Below are 23,363 nucleotides of genomic sequence, written 5' to 3'. Positions count from 1 at the left end.
CCACCCTAATACAAGGCCCGGATTATATACAGGTCATTTAAAATCTTTATCGTGATTCCTAGCGACAATTGAATTTTTTGGGGGGTAATGTCGATATTTAGTTTATTACTGCTGTCTTAATACTTTAGTGCTTGTGTGGTATTTTTAGTGGCTAATTTATCCAACAGCTTGACGATAAATAAGGCACATATGAGATTAGAACATCAATTACTGGTTTGAATAACAGTATTGGGGGTTGACATACAGCCACATACCCCCTCCTACAAAAAGACTTCATTGCCAACAATACCATTGTAACAATATCACCTGATCAGGCTATGCATGTTGCTCTCTGGTCAGTTAGGGGTTACAGGTCTCAGCCTTTTGGCTTTGCTCTTGATTTTAGTCTTGTCTGTTTCAGTTCTGACTTGTTACTTTGATTTTGACATAGCTGTGCAGTTCTGAACAGTTTACCTAATTTTAAGCTTTGTTCTGTCTGTCTTGTGATCTATCTTTACTTATGGCCGGTTTTATCCTGTCTAGTTTGTATCTCTGACCTGAACCTGTATTCTGAACAGTTTGTGTTCTACACTTCACCTCAGTATAGTTCCTAATTCATTACTTGCTTTGCTTTGCCCCTTATCTTATTTGTGCCACTTCTGTTTAGTCTCCTGTTACTTAAAGGGGTACTCTGCCCCTAGACATCTTATCCCCTATCCAAAGGATAGGGGATAAGATGTCTGATTCTGGGGGTCCCGCCGCTGGGAACCCCCATGATCTCTCCTGCAGCACCCCCTGTCATCTGGTGCACGGAACGAGCTTTGCATCGTGCCTGATGACTGGCGATGCAGGGGCCAGATAATCCTGATGTCACGGCCCCGCCCCTTCCCATAGACTTACATTAAGGGGGTAACATCCCAATCCTCCGGCTCCTGCATCGCCAGTCATCAGGCACGGAGTGAAGCTCGCTCCGTGCAACCGATGACAGGGGCTGCTGCAGGAGAGATCGTGGGGGTTCCCTCTGGATAGGGGATAAGATGTCTAGGGGTGGAGAACCCCTTTAAACCTGTATCTTTACTTGTATTCTGAACTGATTGTGTTTTGTAGTTCCTGTTGGTATAGGTACTGATCCATTGCTTTTCTTGCTTTACTCCTAGCCTTGTGTATTGTACCTCTGTCCAGTCTTGATTGAACCTGAACCTGTTAATTCTCATCTGTATAGTGTACTGACCTCAGTTACCTACTCACTCACCTTTATTCCTGATAAACCTGCTGCTATATCTTCCTGGAAAACTGTTTGTCATTTCTCCTATACCTGCCATGATACTTTGGTTCTGAACCTGTTAGTCGGTACATATCTGCTGTTGTGTCTTTCTGATACTTATTTGTTACTACTTTACATACCTGCTGTTTTATATTACCTGGGTTGCCAGTTTATTTGTTCTTGCCTGACCTGTTTCACTGACCTCTGTACAGTTCTGTATATTATTTTGACTTGTGATGCCCCTGCACCCTATTTAGCGCAGGGAATGCTGTCCAGTTGTAGAACTGCTGTCTAGGGCCAATATTCAAGTAGACAGGGAAAGTGGTTTTGGGTGAGTTCAGGACCGCACAATTCTTGCCCTATGTGACAACCATATTGACCATTTAAGTTATGAAAATTTGGACATTTTACACTACTCCTGACGACTCTCTAAAATGCTCCCTAACAGCCTACTTTTTACTTCTCCTATATATGGTATACAAACAGAAGAGAGGAACCTGATCTCATGTGTTTCTCTAGCATACCTAAGAATCAGCAGCAGCATGTAAGACGTTATAGAGCACCACTAAGCAGTGTAAGCTGTGAATGAAGCCCTGGGATGAGAAATAACACACATTGCAAGCTCATGTAGTGTCTCTGTGACTCTCTCTTACTCTGGTTCTCTACAGCCACTCCCCCCTTGTTTTCCTCCCCTCTCCTTAGCTTTAACCTGATCCTTCTGTGAGCTGATCTTTTCATCTTTGAAATTGGACTTGAGCTGTTATTTCAAAGTTAATAAAGAGTTTAGGAGAGGGCAAGAAAAGAGCCTGAAATGTGGAGAAAGAGGCTTTTTTTTAACATGATATATTATAGATTAAGTTCTTATATTCATTTTTACTGAGGGGTTATACAAACTAAGATATATTATAGATATATTTATTAAATTCATTTGTACAGTTGATTTATACAAGCTCATATAGTGTCTTTGAGCTTTTCACTGCCTCAGGCTCTCTCCAGCCACTCACCCCATTTTTTCCTCCCCTCTCCATAGCTGTAACCTGATCCCTCAGTGAGCTGATATCTTTGATATTGGGCTTAAGCTCTTTTTTCAGGTTGAATGATGAGTTTAGGAGGGGCAGGAAAGGAGTCTGGTCAGTGGAGAAAGAGGCATTTTTCTTTCATAAAATATATTATAGATACAGTTTTTATATTGATTTTTACTGTTGATTTATACAAACAAATAGATGCCATGGATACATTTCTTACATTCATTTGTACTGTTGATTTATACAAACTCATGTTGTGTCTTTGTTCCCCCCTATGCCTCTAGCTTTCTCTAGCCCCTCCAGCCTTCTTTCTATCACCTCTCGAAAGCTGTAACCCTATCCCTCAGTAAGATTATATCCATTTGTACTCTAGATTTATACAAACTGAGATATATTATAAATATATTTGGTATTTTCACTTGTACTGTTGATTTATACACTCTCATATAGTGCCTCTGTGCGTCACTTTGGCTCTGGCTCTCTCCAGCCACTTCCCCTCCCCCTCCATAGCTGTAACCTGATCCCTTAGGCTGGGTTCACACCACGTTTTTCAAACATGGTAACCGTGTACGGTTTTCCGCAAAAAAACGTATACGACCGTATCCGAAACCGTATGCATAGAGAATGCATTGTAAACCGTATTCCAAATGTTGTGTAGGGTTGCATCCGTTTTGCCTCGGATATGGTTTTGCCGATTTTTCAACCGTAGGCAAAAACGCTGTCGACCACGTTTTTGCCTCCGGTTGGAAAACCATATGCGAACCGTATGCGGTTCTTTTAACATTGTTGTCTATGAGAACCGTACACAGAATATCAGAATACAGTTGCACACGGTTTTTCTAATCCGTTTTTGGAGTTGACACATGCGCAAATTGGAATTTCAATAGAACAATAGTAACTTTATTAAATTGCTGGAAAACTAATTCCAACAAAATAGCAAAACCGTTGGCAAAAACTGATACAAACGGATAGAACCGCATGGGGAAAAAATGAATACGTTTTAATTTGGAGTCATACAGTTGTATACGGTTGCATACGGTTTTTGCCATACGTTTTATAGTGGAAAACCGTATACGGTAACCGTATTTGAAAAACGTGGTGTAAACCCAGCCTTATTGAGTTTACATTCATTTGCACTGTTTATTTATTACAAACTTTTTTAAGATAACAGTAACCATTTAGGCAGTTAATCTACTCCAATGTTTCCCAACTAGAGCTTCCGGCTGTTGGAAAACTACAACTCCCAGGATGCCCGGACAGCCGAAGACTTAAAGAATGGGATAGATAAAATGAAATCATCTCAAGGAGATTAGAATAGTATGTCTGATGACAAAAAATACTCTTACTGCTCATAATATGTTACTGGTAAATGTGTTCTGCCTCCACAGGATTGTGTTTACTACATTCTTACAGTGATCGTGTATAGCTCTGAATTGCCCGTGGAAAGTACACATAAACCTTGTGGTCAAAGGCTTTATATACTGTGAAGGCCATAGGAAACTTTGCTGATTCAAACGGAGGGAAATCAATAATGCATAGAGAGAAGAGTGATGATATTTTAAGTGAAATACATAAACTTTTACCTTTACAATGTGAGTCTCCACGTCGTTTGCAATGATAATGCGATCATTTTATCTGTTGTTTTATGTGGCTTCTCTCAGAGTTTAAAAGGGAAGATTTTATATACGTTGCAGTAGTTCAAGCCAGAGTGCAGAAAACAGAATGTAACATCAGGGAACAAGTCTATTTAGAAGGTATCACCACAATGGTGCAAAGAAGATAAAACATCATATGATAATATCATGTTCCAATCTGAAAAACTGGTTGTGGGCGCAGCACTCCATTCAAAGTCAAGTGCAGTTTTATTATCTCATGTCACAGCAACGTTTCAGCTTCTCAATGAAGCCTTTTATCAAGCATATCTATCTATCTATCTATCTCATATGTATCTATCTATCTTTCTATCTATCTATTTCATATCTATCTATCTATCTCATATCTATCTATCTATCTATTTCATATCTATCTATCTATCTCATATCTATCTATCTATCTATCTATCTCATATCTATCTATCTATTTATTTCATATCTATCTCTCTATCTATCTCATATCTATCTATCTATCTATCTATCTATCTATCTATCTATCTCATATCTATCTATCTATCTCATATCTATCTATCTATCTATCTCATATCTATCTATCTATCTCATATCTATCTATCTATTTATTTCATATCTATCTCTCTATCTATCTCATATCTATCTCCTATCTATCTGTCTGTCTATCTATCTGTCGACATTTCTTTCTTTCTATCTATCTATCTATCTATCTATCTCATATCTATCTATCTATCTATCTATCTCATATCTATCTATTATCTATCTCATATCTATCTATCTATCTATCTCATATCTATCTTTCTCATATCTATCATCTCATATCTATCTATCTATCTATCTATCTATCATATCTATCTATCTATCTATCTATCTCATACCTATCTATCTCATATGTATCTATCTATCTTTCTATCTATCTATTTCATATCTATCTCATATCTATCTATCTATTTCATATCTATCTATCTATCTCATATCTATCTATCTATCTATCTATCTCATATCTATCTATCTATTTATTTCATATCTATCTCTCTATCTATCTCATATCTATCTATCTATCTATCTATCTATCTCATATCTATCTATCTATCTCATATCTATCTATCTATCTCATATCTATCTATCTATCTATCTCATATCTATCTATCTATCTCATATATATCTATCTATCTCATATCTATCTATCTATTTATTTCACATCTATCTCTCTATCTATCTCATATCTATCTATCTATCTCATATCTATCTCCTATCTATCTGTCTGTCTATCTATCTGTCGACATTTCTTTCTTTCTATCTATCTATCTATCTATCTATCTATCTCATATCTATCTATCTATCTCATATCTATCTATTATCTATCTCATATCTATCTATCTTTCTCATATCTATCTATCTATCTATCTATCTCATATCTATCTATCTCATATCTATCATCTCATATCTATCTATCTATCTATCTATCTATCATATCTATCTATCTATCTCATACCTATCTATCTCATATCTATCTATCTATCTCATATCTATCTATCTCATATCTATCTATCTATCTATCTATCTATCTATCTCATATCTATCTTTCTCATATCTATCATCTCATATCTATCTATCTATCTCATACCTATCTATCTCATATCTATCTATCTATCTATCTAGACAAAGAATAAGTCAGCCAGCACTTTAGTTGATACCAAACTATTATATGGACCTGGCCTACAGGTGCACGCTACTAGGCTAGATATACAGCAACAGAAGAATACAGCAGCACACTGCCAGCACAAGGATATAGGTGAAACATGAAAATGCAGTTAAAACATGGAGAGCTATACAGCTATGGTGTAATAGATGCAAATGTGAAACTATGAAATAGTGAGGCACTTAGCTCGCAAATTTGTCTCCGCCGGCGGTCAAATAGCTTGGACCGTCCCACCGCGATAAGGTAGCCTTCTGGGACGGACCCTACTCTGTGAATATGCCTCTGTGTGAACAGTTCAGTAAGCATGGCAGGATCTGGAACATCCAAAACACCTTATATACACACCTGATAGAGGTGGGTGGGGTGCAAGGCCAACATGGAGGTAGCCACTCCCCCGTATGTGCAATACAGACAAAGAATAATTCAGCCAGCACTTTAGTTGATACCAAACTATTATATGGACCTGGCCTACAGGTGCACGCTACTAGGCTAGATATACAGCAACAGAAGAATACAGCAGCACACTGCCAGCACAAGGATATAGGGGAAACATGAATATGCAGTTAAAACATGGAGAGCTATACAGCTATGGTGTAATAGATGCAAATGTGAAACTATGAAATAATGAGGCACTTAGCTCGCAAATTTGTCTCCGCCGGCGGTCAAATAGCTTGGACCGTCCCACCGCGATAAGGTAGCCTTCTGGGACGGACCCTATTCTGTGAATATGCCTCTGTGTGAACAGTTCAGTAAGCATGGCAGGATCTGGAACATCCAAGCCACCTTATATACACACCTCATAGAGGTGGGTGGGGTGCAAGGCCAACATGGAGGCTTGGATGTTCCAGATCCTGCCATGCTTACTGAACTGTTCACACAGAGGCATATTCACAGTGTAGGGTCCGTCCCAGAAGGCTACCTTATCGCGGTGGGACGGTCCAAGCTATTTGACCGCCGGCGGAGACAAATTTGCGAGCTAAGTGTCTCACTATTTCATAGTTTCACATTTGCATCTATTACACCATAGCTGTATAGCTCTCCATGTTTTAACTGCATATTCATGTTTCACCTATATCCTTTTGCTGGCAGTGTGCTGCTGCATTCTTCTGTTGCTGTATATCTATCTATCTATCTATCTATCTCATACCTATCTATCTCTATCTATCTATCTATCTCATACCTAGCTATCTCATACCTAGCTATCTCATATCTATCTATCTCATATCTATCTCATATGTATCTATCTCATATCTATCTATCTCATATCTATCTATCTATCTATCTATCTATCTCATATCTATCTATCCATATATCCTTTTTTCTGTTGTATCCTTTCTTCCTATCTTAGTTATAAGTGTCATTGTTTGTAGTGCTACTCCATATGTAAATGTACACAAACAATAAAAGTAAAAATACAAATAAAACAGTTTCAGATAACATGAACAGATACACTGGCAGAGGAGGCCGTATATAGCTCACAGTCTAAAGAGGCAGAATAAATAAATAGAACCCAGTTCCCATCCTACACATTTGACATTTCTGTCAGAATTCTTCTACCCCACAGCATTGTTATTAAAACCTTTGTTATTTTCGGAATACGGGGGGAGGTATCTGGCACGTTACATCTCTCCCCCCATTGTGTGCTCTATTTCATGTGCTGTGGGTCTGTAGGTGGGAGGATTCCATATACCAGGCAATCAGGGCACAGACACCAATGATTCGCTGGCATCAAATAAGACAACCGGCAGGGGCTCCGATTCAAGGAGATTTATTCAATAGACAACAAAGTCTATAAAGAACAACAACAAGGAAAAAATGAGACAATTTCTCAAATCTTTTTATTTATTTATATTTTTTCATCGCAGCAAAAGCTTGTGGAAACTTTAAACTTATTTTATTTCCCAGAGTCTTAATTGGGAACGGTTCCCTTTGTATATGAGGCTCGAAACACGTCTGCTATGAGCAGCATCAACACTTATACACACATTCGGGAAAGAAATGCATGGAGCATGAGAGCCGCCAGGAGGATTATCTCTTCTATTCATATAGGGACTATATATTGTAAATGTACCGTATATACTCGAGTATACGCCGAGTTTTTCAGCACGATTTTTCGTGCTGCAAACACCCCCCTCGGCTTATACTCGAGTGAACTCTCCGCCCTCAGTGGTCTTCAACCTGCGGACCTCCAGATGTTTCAAAACTACAACTCTCACAACTCATCATCACCACCTGTCATCATCCCCTTGTCATCATCCCACCCACCCTTCATCATTGCCACCTGTCATCAGCCCACCCCACCCCCCTTCATCATCACCGCTTGTCAATGTCTGATTACAGTGGTCTTCAACCTGCGGACCTCCAGATGTTCCAAAACTACAACTCCCAGCATGCCCTCCGGGCATGCTGGGAGTTGTAGTTTTGAAACATCTGGAGGTCCGCAGGTTGAAGACCCCTGCAGCCTTCGTCATCATCCAGAACCCCCCCCCTTTAGTTTTGTACTCACCTCCCCTCGGCTGGACGTTAGGGTGAGCTGGTCCAGGCGATCTTTGCTGCAGGGATCGTCCGGTGGGGAGGGATAGTCGTTCCGGGCTGTCCATCTTCACCGGGGGGCCTCTTCTCCGCGCTTCGGGCCCGGCCCCGGAATAGTGACGTTGCCTTGACGACGACGCACAGGGATGTTCATGAGCAACGTCTCTGTGCGTCGTCATCAAGGCATCGTCTCTATTCCGGGCCCGAAGCGCGGAGAAGAGGCCCCCCCGGTGAAGATGGACAAGATGGACAGCCCGGAACGACTATCCCTCCCCACCGGACGGTCCTGCAGCATAGATGGCCCGGACCAGCTCACCCTAACGTCCCGCCGAAGGGAGGTGAGTACAAAACTAAAGGGGGGTCTGGATGATGATAAAGGCCGCAGTGGTCTTCAACCTGCGGACCTCCAGATGTTTCAAAACTACAACTCCCTGGGAGTTGTAGTTTTGGAACATCTGGAGGTCCACAGGTTGAAGACCACTGTAATCAGACATTGACAAGTGGTGATGATGAAGGGGGGGGGGGTGCGCTGATGACAGGTGGTGATGATGAAGGGGAGATGGGATGATGACAAGGGGATGATGACAAGCGGTGATGATGAAGGGGGTGTGTGGGATGATGACAGGGTAAGGATGACAGGCGGTGATGATGAAGGGGGGTGTGGGATGATGACAGGGGTGATGATGACAGGGTAATGATGAAGGGGGGGATGATGATAGGGTGATGATGATGAAGGGGGGTGTGGGATGATGACAGGGTGATGATGACAGGGTAATGATGAAGGGGGGATGATGACAGGCTAATGATGAAGGGGTGATGATGACAGGGTGATGATGATGAGGGTGTTAATGACGGGGGTCTGGATGATGACAGGGGGGGGGATGATGTATTTCCCACCCTAGGCTTATAGTCGAGTCAATAACTTTTCTTGGGTTTTTGGGGTGAAATTAGTGGCCTCGGCTTATATTTGGGTCGGCTTATACTCGAGTATATACGGTAGGTGCTGTGAAAATAAGGATTGCAACAGATTCCACCAACAGATGAAGTGAGAACAGTCCTCAAGGTGGTTTATAGTGAACAGCCCAATCATACAGCTTTCATTCCAGTGACTGTACCTGTTGTGCGCTATGTGAATTTGTTATGTACAGCACCTGCAATAGCAATATCCTTGACCTGTTTAGTGTCACCTGTTTAGTGTCACATTGTGCTATTCTTGCCATCAAAATGACAGACACCTTGTAGGAACCACTAAAAGAGCTCTTGGCACCAATGTCAGCTAAGCCTCGCATTCTGTGCTATTGCTGTACGTTTTCCTGCTCATACTAGAACCATACTTTGTACCTTCCTTATGCAATGGCATGATGTCCTTAAAGGGGTACTCCGCCCCTAGACATCTTATCCCCTATCCAAAGGATAGGGGATAAGATGTCTGATCGCAAGGGTTCCGCCGCATGGGACCCCGCGATCTCCCTGCTGCACCCGGTGTTCGTTTAGAGCGTTGGGTGCAGTGCTGGAGGCTTGTGATGTCACGGCCACGCCCCACTCGTGATGTCACGCCTCCTCAATGCAAGTCTATGGGAGGGGGCATGACTGACATCACGCCCCCTCCCATAGACTTGCATTAAGGGGACATGATCTTGATGTCACAAGCGGGGCGTGACGTCACAAGCCTCCCCCTGTATAGCCAGTCATCTGCCACGGAGGGAAGTTTGCTCTGTTCACCGGATGTCTGGGGTGCCGCAGCCGAGAGCGCGGTGGTCCCCAGAAGCAGGAACCCTGTGATCACGCATCTTATCACATATCCTTTGGAATGGTAGCAAAGGTGAGTACAGGTTGATTTATTATTATTATTATTTTAAATTTTTATTATTTATTTATTTTTATTTAAATAGCCCAGGTTGACCACATTTAGAAGTAGAAATATATCACCCCGAGTAAGTAAACCAAAATGGTTCCTTGTCTCGCGAAAGAACCTCTTATGGTGCAAGGTTGATGAAACATTTTTAAAGTTATAGCGAGAACATGATAAACAAATAATTAACTAAAAAATTGTGCTTCAGCAAAAATAGGCAGTACCTATAAAGCGTTAGAGAGGTATTACAGGATTTTTTTTTTATTTGACTATGCTACAGGGGCTGTAAAGTTAGTGTTGTTCATAATATGACAATTACGGAATGGAAGAAAGTCCGAGTGGCACCACTATTGGTATGGACGATAATACTAATGCCAATGGAACAAAAAAGGGTACACTCAGTGGGTCGACAGATGTGGGATTGTCCCGCGGTGGTGCTAGGATCAATGAAATCAACAATAAGGATATGCAATATAGTGTAGAAAAAGGCAATCCTGCACTCACCGCATAGGTTCAATAGGTCCGGCTCCTCTCAAGAGAATTCCATTGCACTGGCAGGTGTGCTTGGCGTGAGGAGCTCAGAGGCGACTGCCGGTGGTTTCACGTACAGAGTTTATGCGCTTCTTCCAGCCTCGAGGTTTAGGGACCCATGAGGTTTAGGGATCATATAAAACTACAAATCCCATCATGCCCTGGCAGATATACAGGCTGTCAGGGCATGATAGAAGTTGTAGTTTTGTAGCAGCTGGAGAGTGACTGGTTGTGGATGGATCACTTGAAACTACAACTCCCATCATGCCCTGGCAGGTATACAGGCTGTGAGGACATGATAGGAGTTGTAATTTTATATGATCCCTCCATATACAGTCAATCTGCAGTCACTCTAAAACTTCAACTCCTAACATGTCCTGACAGCCTGTATATCTGTCAGGGCACGATGGGAGTTGTAGTTTCAGAGAGTGACAGGCTAGGGAGAGGACATATGCAAATATATGGAACAGTACTAAATATATACACATATATTCTCTCCCTAACCCAGTGTTTCCCATGCCGGGAGTTGTAGTTTTGCAACAGCTGGAGGCACCCTGGTTGGGAAACCATGCTCCAACCTGTCACTCTTTAAAACTACAACTCCCATCATGCCCTGACAGATATATAGGCTGTCAGGGCATGATAGGAGTTATAGTTTCAGAGAGTTTATTGTACCCTAAACGTCCGCTCGCCATGCCCGCCCCAATACTCTGGGCTCTCACCAGCGGTGTTGTCCGGGGGTCAGGTGTTCCTGCGGGGGTCACTCTGGGTCACCTCTCCATCCTGCTCCGCCGGAGAAATTACAGGCCAAGTAGGAGTGCAGGAGGAGCAGCACATAAACTGGAGGACCGCAATACTGCCGGGGGACCGCCACAGATGGCACACCACAGCCCCGCCCCATACATCGGCCACTCCCTCTGTGGGCACCAAGTGAAGGACGACCCTCTTCTTGCCCCAACGCATATATGTATAAATATCCACATGCAAACTTTACTGCACATGGGTTGCTGCCGATGCCCGCTGCTCAGGATGCTGCTGATGTGCCCGATGTATGTGCGCGTTGGACCTGCTGTCAATCAAGGAAAGCGTCAATGACGTTGTCGATGACGGCAGGAGGAGCCAGACTGGTATGTGTCCCTGAAGGCAGGAGGACCCCCTAGTGGCCAATTTTTTGACTGGCTTTTTCACCATGAAATGCTAAAAATGTTCTGATGAAAGCAATTGCAAAACATATTGTTTTGAAATGCTTCATATCATATCAAGCGTTTTTTAAAGGGGTACTCCGCCCCTAGACATTTTATAAGATGTCAGATCACCGGGGTCCTGCTGCTGGGGACCCCTGGGATCTCGGCTGCGGCACCCCGCTATCATTACTGCACAGAGCAAGTTCGCTCTGTGCGTAATGACGGACAATACAGGGGACGGAGCAGCGTGACGTCACGGCTCCACCCCTCGTGACATCACGGCCAGCCCCCCTTAATGCAAGTCTATGGCAGGGGGCGTGACGGCCGTCACGCCCCCTCCCATAGACTTGTATTGAGGAGGCATGCCGTGGCGTCACGAGGGGCGGAGCTCTGTGCAGTAATGATAGCGGGGTGCCCCAGCAGCAGGACCCCGGTATTCCGCCCCTAGACATTTTAAGTAAAAATGTAGATGAAAATAGGAAAATAAAGAAAAAAAAGGCCTCCATCATTATTTCTTCTCCAAGCCTGTATATTAGAAAAAGCGTAAAATGTCATTGTAAATGGAAGTAGCAATTGGTCAGAAGTAGAATTAAATTCCCTGTTGTGATTCCCGGCTAATGGCTGGGGGACGGAGATAAGAACTTGTTACATGTTCACCAAAATAACGTCATGTTGTTAGTTGATGGAATTGAGTAAGATAACCTTTAATTGCTTAACGGGACACATCTTTTGTTGCTGGCTATATATAAAAGCAGGAGGAAAATGATAATAATGTCTGCAGCTCAGGCTGTTATTAGCAGTACCGGAGGTAGAAACTAGCATATAATAAAGGGAAAACAGTGTGAGTGCATTTTCTTAATGTCACATCCAGTATGTCATTTTAATAATCCCTCTAGGTATAGATTTGTTCAGTTGTTACGCTGCGGATTTGTTATTCTATGTTTAACAACATAAGATCTGAAATAAGTATTGGCTTAGCGAAAGGTGGCATTTTAGAATACACACATATCTATAGCTAAATACTCTGGTACCAGATACAGCAATGAAGAAAAGACCCATGGGTAGAATTGGCAAATAGGTCAAACTCTACTCAACCTCAAGCCAATAGGCAACACTTTACCATAAACTGAATAGAGGATTTGCTAGATCTTTATTATTGCAATACTAAGAAATGATTGTCCAATGAGTTTTGCCAGTAGAACAAAAACCCACAGATCCCAGTTTATATAATCTGAGACAGGAATGATGGTCAGGGACTGATATATATCCCTAAGGTACCTCCTCTTACAATCAGGAAGCATGTATTTCATCCAGAGAAAGCAGGATTATATATGGGAAATTCGTGAAAGTTAAATCTCTAGAAAAAAAAACTCAGCTTGCTATGGACCTTTGGTTAGTCCAATTTTGGGCCTTGATTCTTGTGGAATGAAAGGATGGATTGGCAGTGGGGCCTTTCATTCTTCTTCCGGGGCCACACCAGGTTTTCAGATGAGCCCAGGTCAGCACAGGTGGTTAAGTTGTTGTTCATCAGTATTTTGCACCTGTGCCACCTCGCCCATATAGCATTGTGGCTGGCCTGCATCATGTGGGAATAGGTGTCTTGCCTAAGTATAGCCCTTTTGTCTGTGATGTATTGAGTAATTTTTACCCATTTTCCGTGATTCCTTTTTCAGATCAGCACAGGTGCTGAAGACAGCTAGTCACTGGGTGTTGAAAGCTAGTCTGCTAGTGAGGCTAAAAAGAAGCTGACTCTCAGATGGGAATTGTGCTAGAAGGACTGAGAAGGATACAGTCTCCAAAAGTGAACTTTACTACAAGAGCCAGGGGATTGAGGTAACAATTTTAAAGTTTGTATATGCACACAAAGAAGATATGAAGAAATTTGCGGAGCAGCTCACCGGGTCCAAGGTAAGTTGTCAGGTTGTCACATCGCGGTCAGGCGGCAGGAGGACGGGGAGGCAGAGATGGTACGGGGGGAATCAGGCGTCGGGCTAGCCCGACACCTGATTCCCCCCGTACCATCTCGGCCTCTTCGTCCTCCTGACGCTTGACCGCGATGTGACAACCTGACAACTTACCTTGGACCAGGTAAGCTGCTCCGCAAATTTCTTCTTTTCTTCTTTGTGTGCAGAAATTTGCTTGCTTCCTTCTAGCGTGTAGCACCACCTACGTTGATCCATGGACTTTTGCATTTTGTTTGACTATCAGCACGTACATTGTTCGAACGTAAATATGGCTGATTTGTTATTTATTTTTGGACAATAAACATCATTTGTCCCTATCTCTGATTGCTGTTTTATGCCATTTTCCCATCTCTACTGAGCTAAACTCCCACAATAGATACATAAAAAAAAAAATAAGTCTTCAGTACTGCTCATAATAACTACTGGAGACCACAACTATCTATCCTATAAATAGACATGTGGAATGACCTTTTGGACAGGTTACAGAGCATGCCCAGAAAATGTTCTCCATCTAGTGAATAGGGGCACAGTATAATGGGGGAGATTTATCAAAACCTCTGAAAAGGAAAAGTTACCCAGTTGCCCATAGCAACCAATCAGATTGGGCAACTGGCAACTGGGCAACTTTTCTTCTGGACAGGTTTTGATAAATCTCCCCCAATGTGCCTATGTCCATGGATCCAGCTGTGCAGCAAAAAGCTGTAAAAAAAAAAAAAAAAGAAGCCCAGACAAGATTGTTGCCCCTATAATAATGTACACAAAAATTTAATAAAATAATTACAATTTGAAAATAGAAACAGATTACATAAAATAATATGTATCAATATTTTGCACTAACCAGTCATCTAAATGATACATTCCTCTTAACATGGGTTGTTTATCGGTCTCCTTGCTCATAACTTAAAGACAATTTAACTTGATAATTTGTGGGGGGGGAATGCCATCTTGTGTGTGAATACGGTTCTAATAGACCAAGCCAGTTATATAATATTTTATTGTTCTAGACTTATCAACATCCCCGAAAAGAGAATTTCCATTAAAATACTACAAAAACACTTTCACACTCAAATTTTGAGGTCTATTTTCCTGCAGCACCATATTCCTTCTCCTTTTATCTGGTGCCGGCACATTATTTAAAATGTAACAGCTTCTCTCTAGCGTAAATACGTCCGGCTGCCAAGATTAATAGAGCAGGTCCCTTCCTCGTCTCTGTCAGTATTCATGGCGCTTCCTCCAGAGTCTCTAATATTCCCTCCATTAGCTGCTTTTCTAAATTCCTAATTAACCTTTTCCACCATTTAGTTATCACCTCCTCAAAGCAATATTAAACTTCTGATCTCCAATTATTCCGATCCTCCGTGATAGCGACCCGTCCAAAAACAATATCTTAAGAACTCATTTTCTTTGTTGTTTTTAGTAAACTACAAAAATAGACATTTATTAATTTAGAGGTTAAAGGGGTACTCCGCCCCTAGACATCTCATCCCCTATCTGAGGGCTAGGGGATAAGGTGTCTGATCGTAGGGGCCCAGCCGCTGAGGACCCCCTCAATCTTCCTGCTGCACCCGGCATTCGTTTAGAGTGTCGGGTTCAGCGCCGGATGCTCGTGACGTCACAGCCACACACCCTAAATGCTAGTCTATGGAAGGGGGCGTGACGGCCATCAGCCCCCTCCCATAGACTTGCTTTGAGGTGGCATGGTTGTGTTGTCACGAGTGGGGCGTGACCATGCATCACTAGTCATCCAGCATGGAGCAAAGTTCGCTCCATGCACCGGGTGTCTGCGGTGCCGCAGCCGAGATCGCTGGGGTCCCCAGTGGCCAGACCCCCATGATCAGACATCTTATCCCCTAGCCCTCAGATAGGGGATAAGAAGTCTCTGCCGGGGTACCCCTTTAAGTTAATGTTATGACTCATCTAGGTTAAAGATATGTAAATTGTTATGGGGCTAAAATGGCAGTACAGTTCCTGGCCCCAATGAATCCTATAAAGGAAGCAACATATGGAGCTTTAGGAAATCTGAAGAATCATTCATAAACAACCGGGCAAAAAGAAAAATGAAACTCCTTTCAGCAGCAACTTGATACTATCACACTTTTAACACCCTGTTACACCTATCCCATTTTCTGGACATATATTTTGCACTTTCTGGCTTACTAACACTGTACCACTTTGACCATTTCATTTCATAGACATTTTCAAGGCAGTGATTGATTGAAACACAATTGAAACACAATCATGGAAATTACAAATACATTTATCAAACCCTCTCCAGAGGAAAAGTTTCCCAGTTGCCCATAGCAACCAATCAGCTTGCGTCCTTAATTTTTAACAAGGCCTCTGCAAAATGAAAGAAGCAATCTGATTGGTTGATAAGGGCAACTGGGTAACTTTTCCTTTGCACAGGTTTTGATAAATCTCCCCCTATGTGTACAGTTGTGTGGCTTTGTATCTGTAAACTTAATAGGGGAGAGTTGCTACTGCTTATTAATAGAGATGAGAAAACTGAACCTGTAAAACCTGAGTTCGATCAGAATTTTGCTAAAAGTTTGGTTTGGTGCAAACTCAAACTTTAGGCGGTTTGGCTGAACCTACTAAAATAACATCAGCCACGGGCAGAAAGAGGGAGAAAAGGAACACATGACCTAAGTGAAGCCAGCAATGCCTATCAATCAATCATGCTGTATAGGGGAAGTCAAAGCCACTCTGAAAGCCTATGTACACAGCTTCAGCAGCCATTTCAGAGATAGAAGGTGAAGATCTCTGTGAGGGACAGTGAGCAGTGAACACCACAGATAGGAGTAAGATCAACCATAGATAATAATTGTAGGAAAGCAGCAGAGAGCATTCTGCATCTGTTCTATTTGCAAGTTAAAGGACATCTGCAGCAAAAAATAACCTTTCCCCTATCCACAGGATAGGGGTTAAGTGTTTTGATTGCGGGGAGTCTGTCCGCTGGGACCCCTCACGATCTCCCAAAGGGGGCTTTATGTGAGCAGCTAATGCGCGTAGCGTTGACCTCTCTGAGGTCAACCGTATGCCCCCTCCCCATACAGTTCTAAGGGAGAGGCGGAGAGGCAGGAATGCTGCCTCCCCGCCTCTCCCATAGAGCTACATGGAGGAGGCGTATCGTTCGTACCCCCTGCATTCAAACACCTATCCCCTATCCACAGGGATCGCAGGGGGTACGAACGACATGCCTCCTCCATGTAGTTCTATGGGAGAGGCGGGGAGGCAGCGTTCCTACCTCCCCACCTCTCCCATAGAACTGTATGGGGAGGGGGCATGGAGGGGGCATACGGTTGATCTCAGAGAGTTCAACGCTACGCGCATTAGCTGTTCACATAAAGCCCCCTTTGGGAGATCGTGAGGTATTTTGCTGCAGATGTCCTTTAAGTGTGAGAGTTTTTTGGTGGTACACCAATTGTCAAAAGTAGACGGTTTTGTGTTACTTTTGTGCACTTCCTAGGACATCTTTACTTTTCAGGTGCAAAACCTGTTTCTACTCCTAAAAAGGGATAATTTTTTAACCATTTGGAAAAAAGTCATTGCCCTTTCCAGTACCTCAGTGTGCACATTTGTCACCAGAAAAGGTAAATCTTTGACCTTTTTTAAATTTTAAAAGGCATAAAAATCTTCCAATGCAGTGTGTCCCAGTTAGTTACCACTGGGTACCACCCATTTACTCATACATGTTGCCATAACTTTAAAAATTTACTTTGGCTTAAAGCAGCTCCAAATTACTCAGATCCATTCCTAGGTGACTTAACAATGTTATTCATGGCTTTCGGGGCTCTCAGACAGTGTTATTTTGCTATTGGTAAAGTAAAGGTTTGGATTGCACTGGTGGCAGGCCCGTTTAAGTTGTCAAGTAAACCAGATGCCAAGCAGTCGCTGCCTCCGTTGTGTAGAGAGCAAGAACAGCTTTTCACAATGTAAAATACTCTCTCTTGCTTCTGTTGTTCTTTAAATACCATACAAGAGATGGAGAGGACCCAATATACACAGGGGGACACGCTCAATGCAGGAGGGCCAGTAAGGACTACCACCTTACACTTGCTCCCTGAGCACCATAGTTTTTAACTGTATAAAGGAGGGGATAAAAAATTTTTCTCAAAGGTTATGGATGGGTAGAAACACCAAGCCCTTCTATCATGGGTGGCAGTACCTGGGACCATAACGAGGGGTGATTTTGATATTTGGGGCCTTTAATCGTTTATATTATCCTATTCCAAGAAAGAGTGGAGTCCATTGATATTGAATGCCAGTTCTTGCAGCCTGGTTCACCAAATGGTTAGATTAGGACTAAAATACAGTATCTAAAAATAAATGTATCTCATCGCTTACTGTAAAACTCCTGACTTTTTCATATCTTAGATTTAGAGCAAATTAATAGAAGTTTATTGAATGTCGAGACGAAGGAATATTTTTAGACTCGGCAGTACCAACTGTGGGGAATTACCAATTTGCCCCGACAACCGCTCCGATACATCTGTAATATCTCTAGAGGTCAGTTGTTTTGCACATAACGGAAGAGGCTAATTCATATCAAATGAATTTGCAAACTATGGTGATAAATAATTTCTTGAGCAGAAAGGTGTCAATTACAGAAGAGAACGAGGTGCCAAGTATCTAGACCGAGAAATATTATCATTTATTAACACCTCAATGCAGGAGAAGGAGGAGGGTGAAATATTGCTCTCATTTCCTTTGGAATCAAATAGAGCAAAATGTATTGTGCGACCAGAACCCGTGCTCGCGTCTGAAGCTATATTTTCACTCTGGACTCCGGAGACTCGGAGCATTATAAAATAATTATTGGCCAATGGCGAGAATTTGTAGGAGCCTTCAGAAAGTTGGATAATAGAGGATAATAAGAAGATATTCAACATGTTGTTCTTTGTACATAGGTTCTACAGAAGTTTAATGGTTTTGGTATGTCTGGATACTAGTGAATCGATGACTGAGATGGTGGCACTATAGCTCGGCTCCACTGATATTTTCTCATCTATGATTTAGGTTTTAAGAAACGTAGAAAAATAGAATATTTTTATAAAAACCATTTGGCCCATCTTCTCTGCCCTAAATTCTGAATACTATGAAAAGTCTCTGTCCCTATCTTATATGAAGGATAGCCTTATGCCTATCCCTATCTTATATGAAGGATAGCCTTATGCCTATCTCTATCTTATATGAAGGATAGCTTTATGCCTATTCTTATCTTATATGAAGAATAGCCTTATGCCGATCCCTATCCTATATGAAGGATAGCCTTATATCTATCCCTATCTTATATGAAGGATAGCCTTATGCCTATTCCTATCTTATATGAACGATAACCTTATGCCTATCACTATGGATAGTCTTATACCTATCCCTATCTTATATGAAGGATAGCCGTATGTCTATTCCTATCTTATATGAAGGATAACCTTATGCCTATCCATATCTTATATGAAGGATAACCTTATGCCTATCCCTATCTTATATGAAGGATAGCCTTATGCCTATCCCTATCTTATATGAAGGATAGCCTTATGCCTATCCCTATCTTATATGAAGGATAGCCTTATGTCTATCCCATGCATGCTTAAACTCCTTCACTGTATTTGCAGCAACCACTTCAGCAGGAAGGTTATTCCATGCATCCACTACTCACTCAGTAAAGTTATACTTCCTGGTTCATGGTAGAAGAGTCCATTTTGCAAAGAGGGATGCAACGTGTGTGGTGTCTTAGTACTGGAGTGCATCCTGTCAGGTAAACATTGCTTCAGGCGCCTACGATGGGCCTTCCTGCTCAGGTGATGCTGTGATATTCATTGTAATATTTGTTCTGTTTATTTATGTTGTGTTGCACTGTACCTTTAAGAATTGTACTTAATATTTGTAGGAGGTATGATGCCGAGTACCCATGTGACCCTAATTGCCCAATGGGGGTAGCTCAGTTATAAGAGTTTAGCATGTGTGCAGAGCTCAGTGTGAGCTGCAGTGGGGAGAACAGACAGCAGGAGTGTGAGGTAGATCTAAGGGAATCCTAAAATCAATCTACAAGCAGGCGACCGTGACATTCTGTAAGTGTTCCCTGCCCAGGAGGATTCTGAAATTCCTAATTGCAAGCATAATAGTCGATGAGTCAACAGGCCACATAGAAATAATTCATACCCTGGCGGTATAGAGTAAATTAGACACTAATAGAACCCTAATTAGTGTGGGAAACTTCAGCATTAAGCCTCAAATCCTAAGCAGAAAACTACAAGTCACAGCAAGTCTACAGGGCTCCCAATGGTTACATTGCATCTCCTTTACTCTCATCTGCGCTGAGGATTGTAGCATTTACTCCTGCCTCAGTAAATATGTAACCTGGCATTGGCGTATTTATTATCCATATTTATTAACCTGGCATTGGTGTATTTACTATCCCGTGCCTGGCCCAGGAGAAGCTGTCCTATCCTCGGATGGTGGAGGTTAACAGTGCCCTGGCATCACGTTCATACCCATACACCCCGCACACAGTACCCCCAAATTGGGCGCCACACGTGCACATCCACATACGGTCTTAGATCCCAGTTTACACCACAGTTAACATTAGTGTTAAGCTCATTTATGGGTCCAGCAAGCTTAGATGTGGGGTTTATTATTGAGATAGTATCATTTTACTAGAGCTATTGTTTTCCAGTGTAAGATATTCTTTTCTCTTATGCATGAAACTGGAGCCATATGAATGTATAATATGGTCCCATATACTGCTATGGGTCAAACTTAAGAGTCTTTATGGAGCTGTAATACATAGGCAATGACATACTGAATCTCAGTGTTTCCCAACCAGGGTGATTCCAGCTGTTGCAAGACTACAGCTCCTATCTCATATGAAGGATAGCCTTATGGCTATCGCTATCTTATATAAAGGATAGCCTTATGTCTATCCCTATCTTATATAAAGTATAGCCTTATACCTATCTCTATCTTATATGAAGGATAGCCTTATGGCTATCGCTATCTTATATAAAGGATAGCCTTATGTCTATCCCTATCTTATATAAAGTATAGCCTTATACCTATCTCTATCTTATATGAAGGATAGCCTTATGCCTATCCCTATCTTATATAAAGGATATTCTTATGCCTATCCCTATCTTGCTATGAAGGATAACCTTATGCCTGACCCTCATCTACCATGTTCTATTGATCATAGTTTTGTATTCTCATGGGGCAAATAAACCTATGGGTCTGTATCAAGCTCCTCAATGCTTCTGTACCTTTGTATCTCCTACAGTTTCTATCTTGTGTCAAATGGCAACAAGACAAACAGCTCATCAAGTCGTAAAAAATTTCGCTAGTTTTTTAGCCCAATATAAATACATATCTACTAGTCATGAATCTTCTTTTATATCCAAGTTTACTGTGGTGCAGTACCGAAGTAGACGCCATAACAATCCGTAATGTTGACAAAAGAGAGGCATAAAATGCTTTGTACATTTACAGAACAGATAATGAATGCTTCTGATAGTAAAAGGCATGTAAATAAAAAGCGCGCGACTCCTACGGGTTATAACACTTAGTACACAAAATGCATCACCCGGTTCATGGTGCCCAGGAGCCGAGCCGAAACGCGGGAATAAATACTGATTACGGCGAGATGACCAAACGCAAATTAAATCTAACACATCTTAATAAAGCATTGCGAGTCATTGAAGGAAATGTGTACTTACTTGCCGAGTGCGAAACACTCCATTCTAACAGTCGTTCCCTTAGCTGCAGTAAAAGTATAAGGAAAGTGGACCTCAATTTTCGGTTCATATTCCCCCATCACACCTGGGAAATAAAAAGTAGGCTTAGATAGAAAATTAATATTTGCTTCTTTACATGCTTAGAACTTTTATGACTTGAATCAGTACCATAAAAATGATGGGAGGCAGACAGTGCTAAGGTCAATGAAGAGAGCACAATTAAAAAATGCCGCTCGGAAGTAGAAGACCTGGAGTTTATCCTCAAGATGGTGCAGCTATTGACCACCGCATTGGGCACGGGTTGTCTGCTTGCCATAACAATGTCAAGCAACACAAGGAAGTAATAAATGCACTCACCGCACAGTACATGTCTACGGGTCCAGAAATCCGTGCTCACGGGGAGACATAGCCGGACGCTAGCGTCCGTCTATGTCTCCCCGTGAGCACGGACTTCAGGACTCGTAGACACGTACTGTGCGGTGAGTGCATGTATTATTTATTTCCTTGTGTTGCTTCATGTAGATACTTTATCTAGTATACGTAGACCCCCCAGGTGTCATTTACTATATATCTGGACTCCAGACCGTGGCGATCGAATGATAGTTCCCCTTACCACGTAAGTTCTCAGCAGCTATAAAGGGTGTGTTCTCCCCTATGTTCCCCCTTTGCTCTCATACCCTAGCAATGTACTAGAACAGTGTTTCCCAAGTGCAGTCCTTATGTACCCCCAACAGGTCATGATTTCAGGGTATCCCATACAGAGAACACTTGAGGTGATGCCTGATGCACTGACCATCATTATATCACCTGTGAAAGATTAAAGAAATACTAAAAACAAGACTTGTTGATGGTACATGAGGACTTGGCTTGAGAAACACTGTACTAGACCCCTGTGATCTCCAAAATAGGACAAGTCTGTTAGCGTTGAGTGTTCCGGCTCCAACCTTTTGAGACGTACTAGTCTCAAGAGTAATGGGATCCTCAGTCATTCACTGGCCGTACTGGTGTCCTTGCTTAGCCGATGATTGGCTGAGTGGGCTATGCAAGACACATTGTTGCATATGTTTTTGTGGAATATGTTCTAGTTTGTAGCATCCATTTGAACCCATTTGCATACATATTAAAGGGGTACTCCGGCCCTAAGACATCTTATCCCCTATCCAAAGATGTCTGATTGCAGGGTCATGTCACTGGGGACCCCTGCAATCTCGCATGCAGCATCCACCTGTGGGAGCTGCACGCAGCGCTGCAGTCTCCAAGGCTACCGGGTCACGACTACGGGACCGGAGTATCGTGACGTCCCGACTCTGCCCCATGTGACATCACGCTCCGCCCCTGCAATGCAAGTCTATGAGAGGGGGCGGGACTTGACATCACACGGGGGCGGAGTTGTGACGTCACAATACACCGATCCTGTAGTTGTGACCCGGAGGCTGCAGTGCTGCATGAAGCTCCCACAGGTGGATGCTCCATGCGAGATTGCGGGGGTCCCCAGTGGCGGGAACCAGGCGATCAGACATCTTATCCCCCATCCTTTGGATAGAGGATAAGATGTCTTAGGGCCCCTTAAATTTCTAAATTTTTTTGTTGTTGTTAATATGTTAAACTATGTAAAAATTGTAAAACAATTATACCACACCATATCAAACAATACATAACTTATAAAGTGCATGTAGAACTTTTCTATTCTGCAAAAAAAATCTTACATAAACATACAGGGGACAAAAACAGGTCCAAACTGACATAGTTTTGGCAACTTTTACATATTGGAGGTCTAAGGCTTTACCACAGCATATGTTTAAATACAATTTCAATGTATCTCCCGGCATACTGCTGTGGTATAGATGTGAACCAGATGTTAGGCACTTATCCCCTAGGGGATAGGGGATAAGTGTCTGATCGCGAGGGTGGGGGCTCTGCGTGGCTAATGCACGTGTCGTCGACCTCACTGATCTCTATGGGAGAGGTGGGGATGCAC

General features: G+C 42.3%; 1 protein-coding gene and 1 long non-coding RNA gene across 5 annotated transcripts in view; one reads left to right on the top strand and one right to left on the bottom strand.

The window, feature by feature from the left end:
* CNTN5 (contactin 5) overlaps positions 1-23,363 on the bottom strand; it is a 1,441,523-nt gene that overhangs the window by 376,801 nt on the left and 1,041,359 nt on the right. For all 4 annotated transcript variants that reach the window (XM_056561527.1, XM_056561528.1, XM_056561529.1 and 1 more), the window contains one exon: positions 21,368-21,470. In XM_056561527.1, coding sequence (XP_056417502.1) covers positions 21,368-21,470 — 103 coding nt within the window. The remainder of the gene's footprint in view (positions 1-21,367; positions 21,471-23,363) is intronic.
* The window catches only part of LOC130358369 (uncharacterized), a 55,991-nt gene continuing 42,455 nt past the window's right edge, over positions 9,828-23,363 (top strand). Inside the window, exons 1-2 of the long non-coding RNA XR_008889493.1 lie at positions 9,828-9,949; positions 13,368-13,527. This is a non-coding gene — a long non-coding RNA (uncharacterized LOC130358369). The remainder of the gene's footprint in view (positions 9,950-13,367; positions 13,528-23,363) is intronic.

This window comes from Hyla sarda, chromosome 2 (genome assembly GCF_029499605.1).
Source record: "Hyla sarda isolate aHylSar1 chromosome 2, aHylSar1.hap1, whole genome shotgun sequence".
Lineage (NCBI taxonomy): Eukaryota > Metazoa > Chordata > Amphibia > Anura > Hylidae > Hyla > Hyla sarda.
Note: the sequence above shows the minus strand (reverse complement) of the source record. Positions and strands in the feature narration are given on the sequence as shown.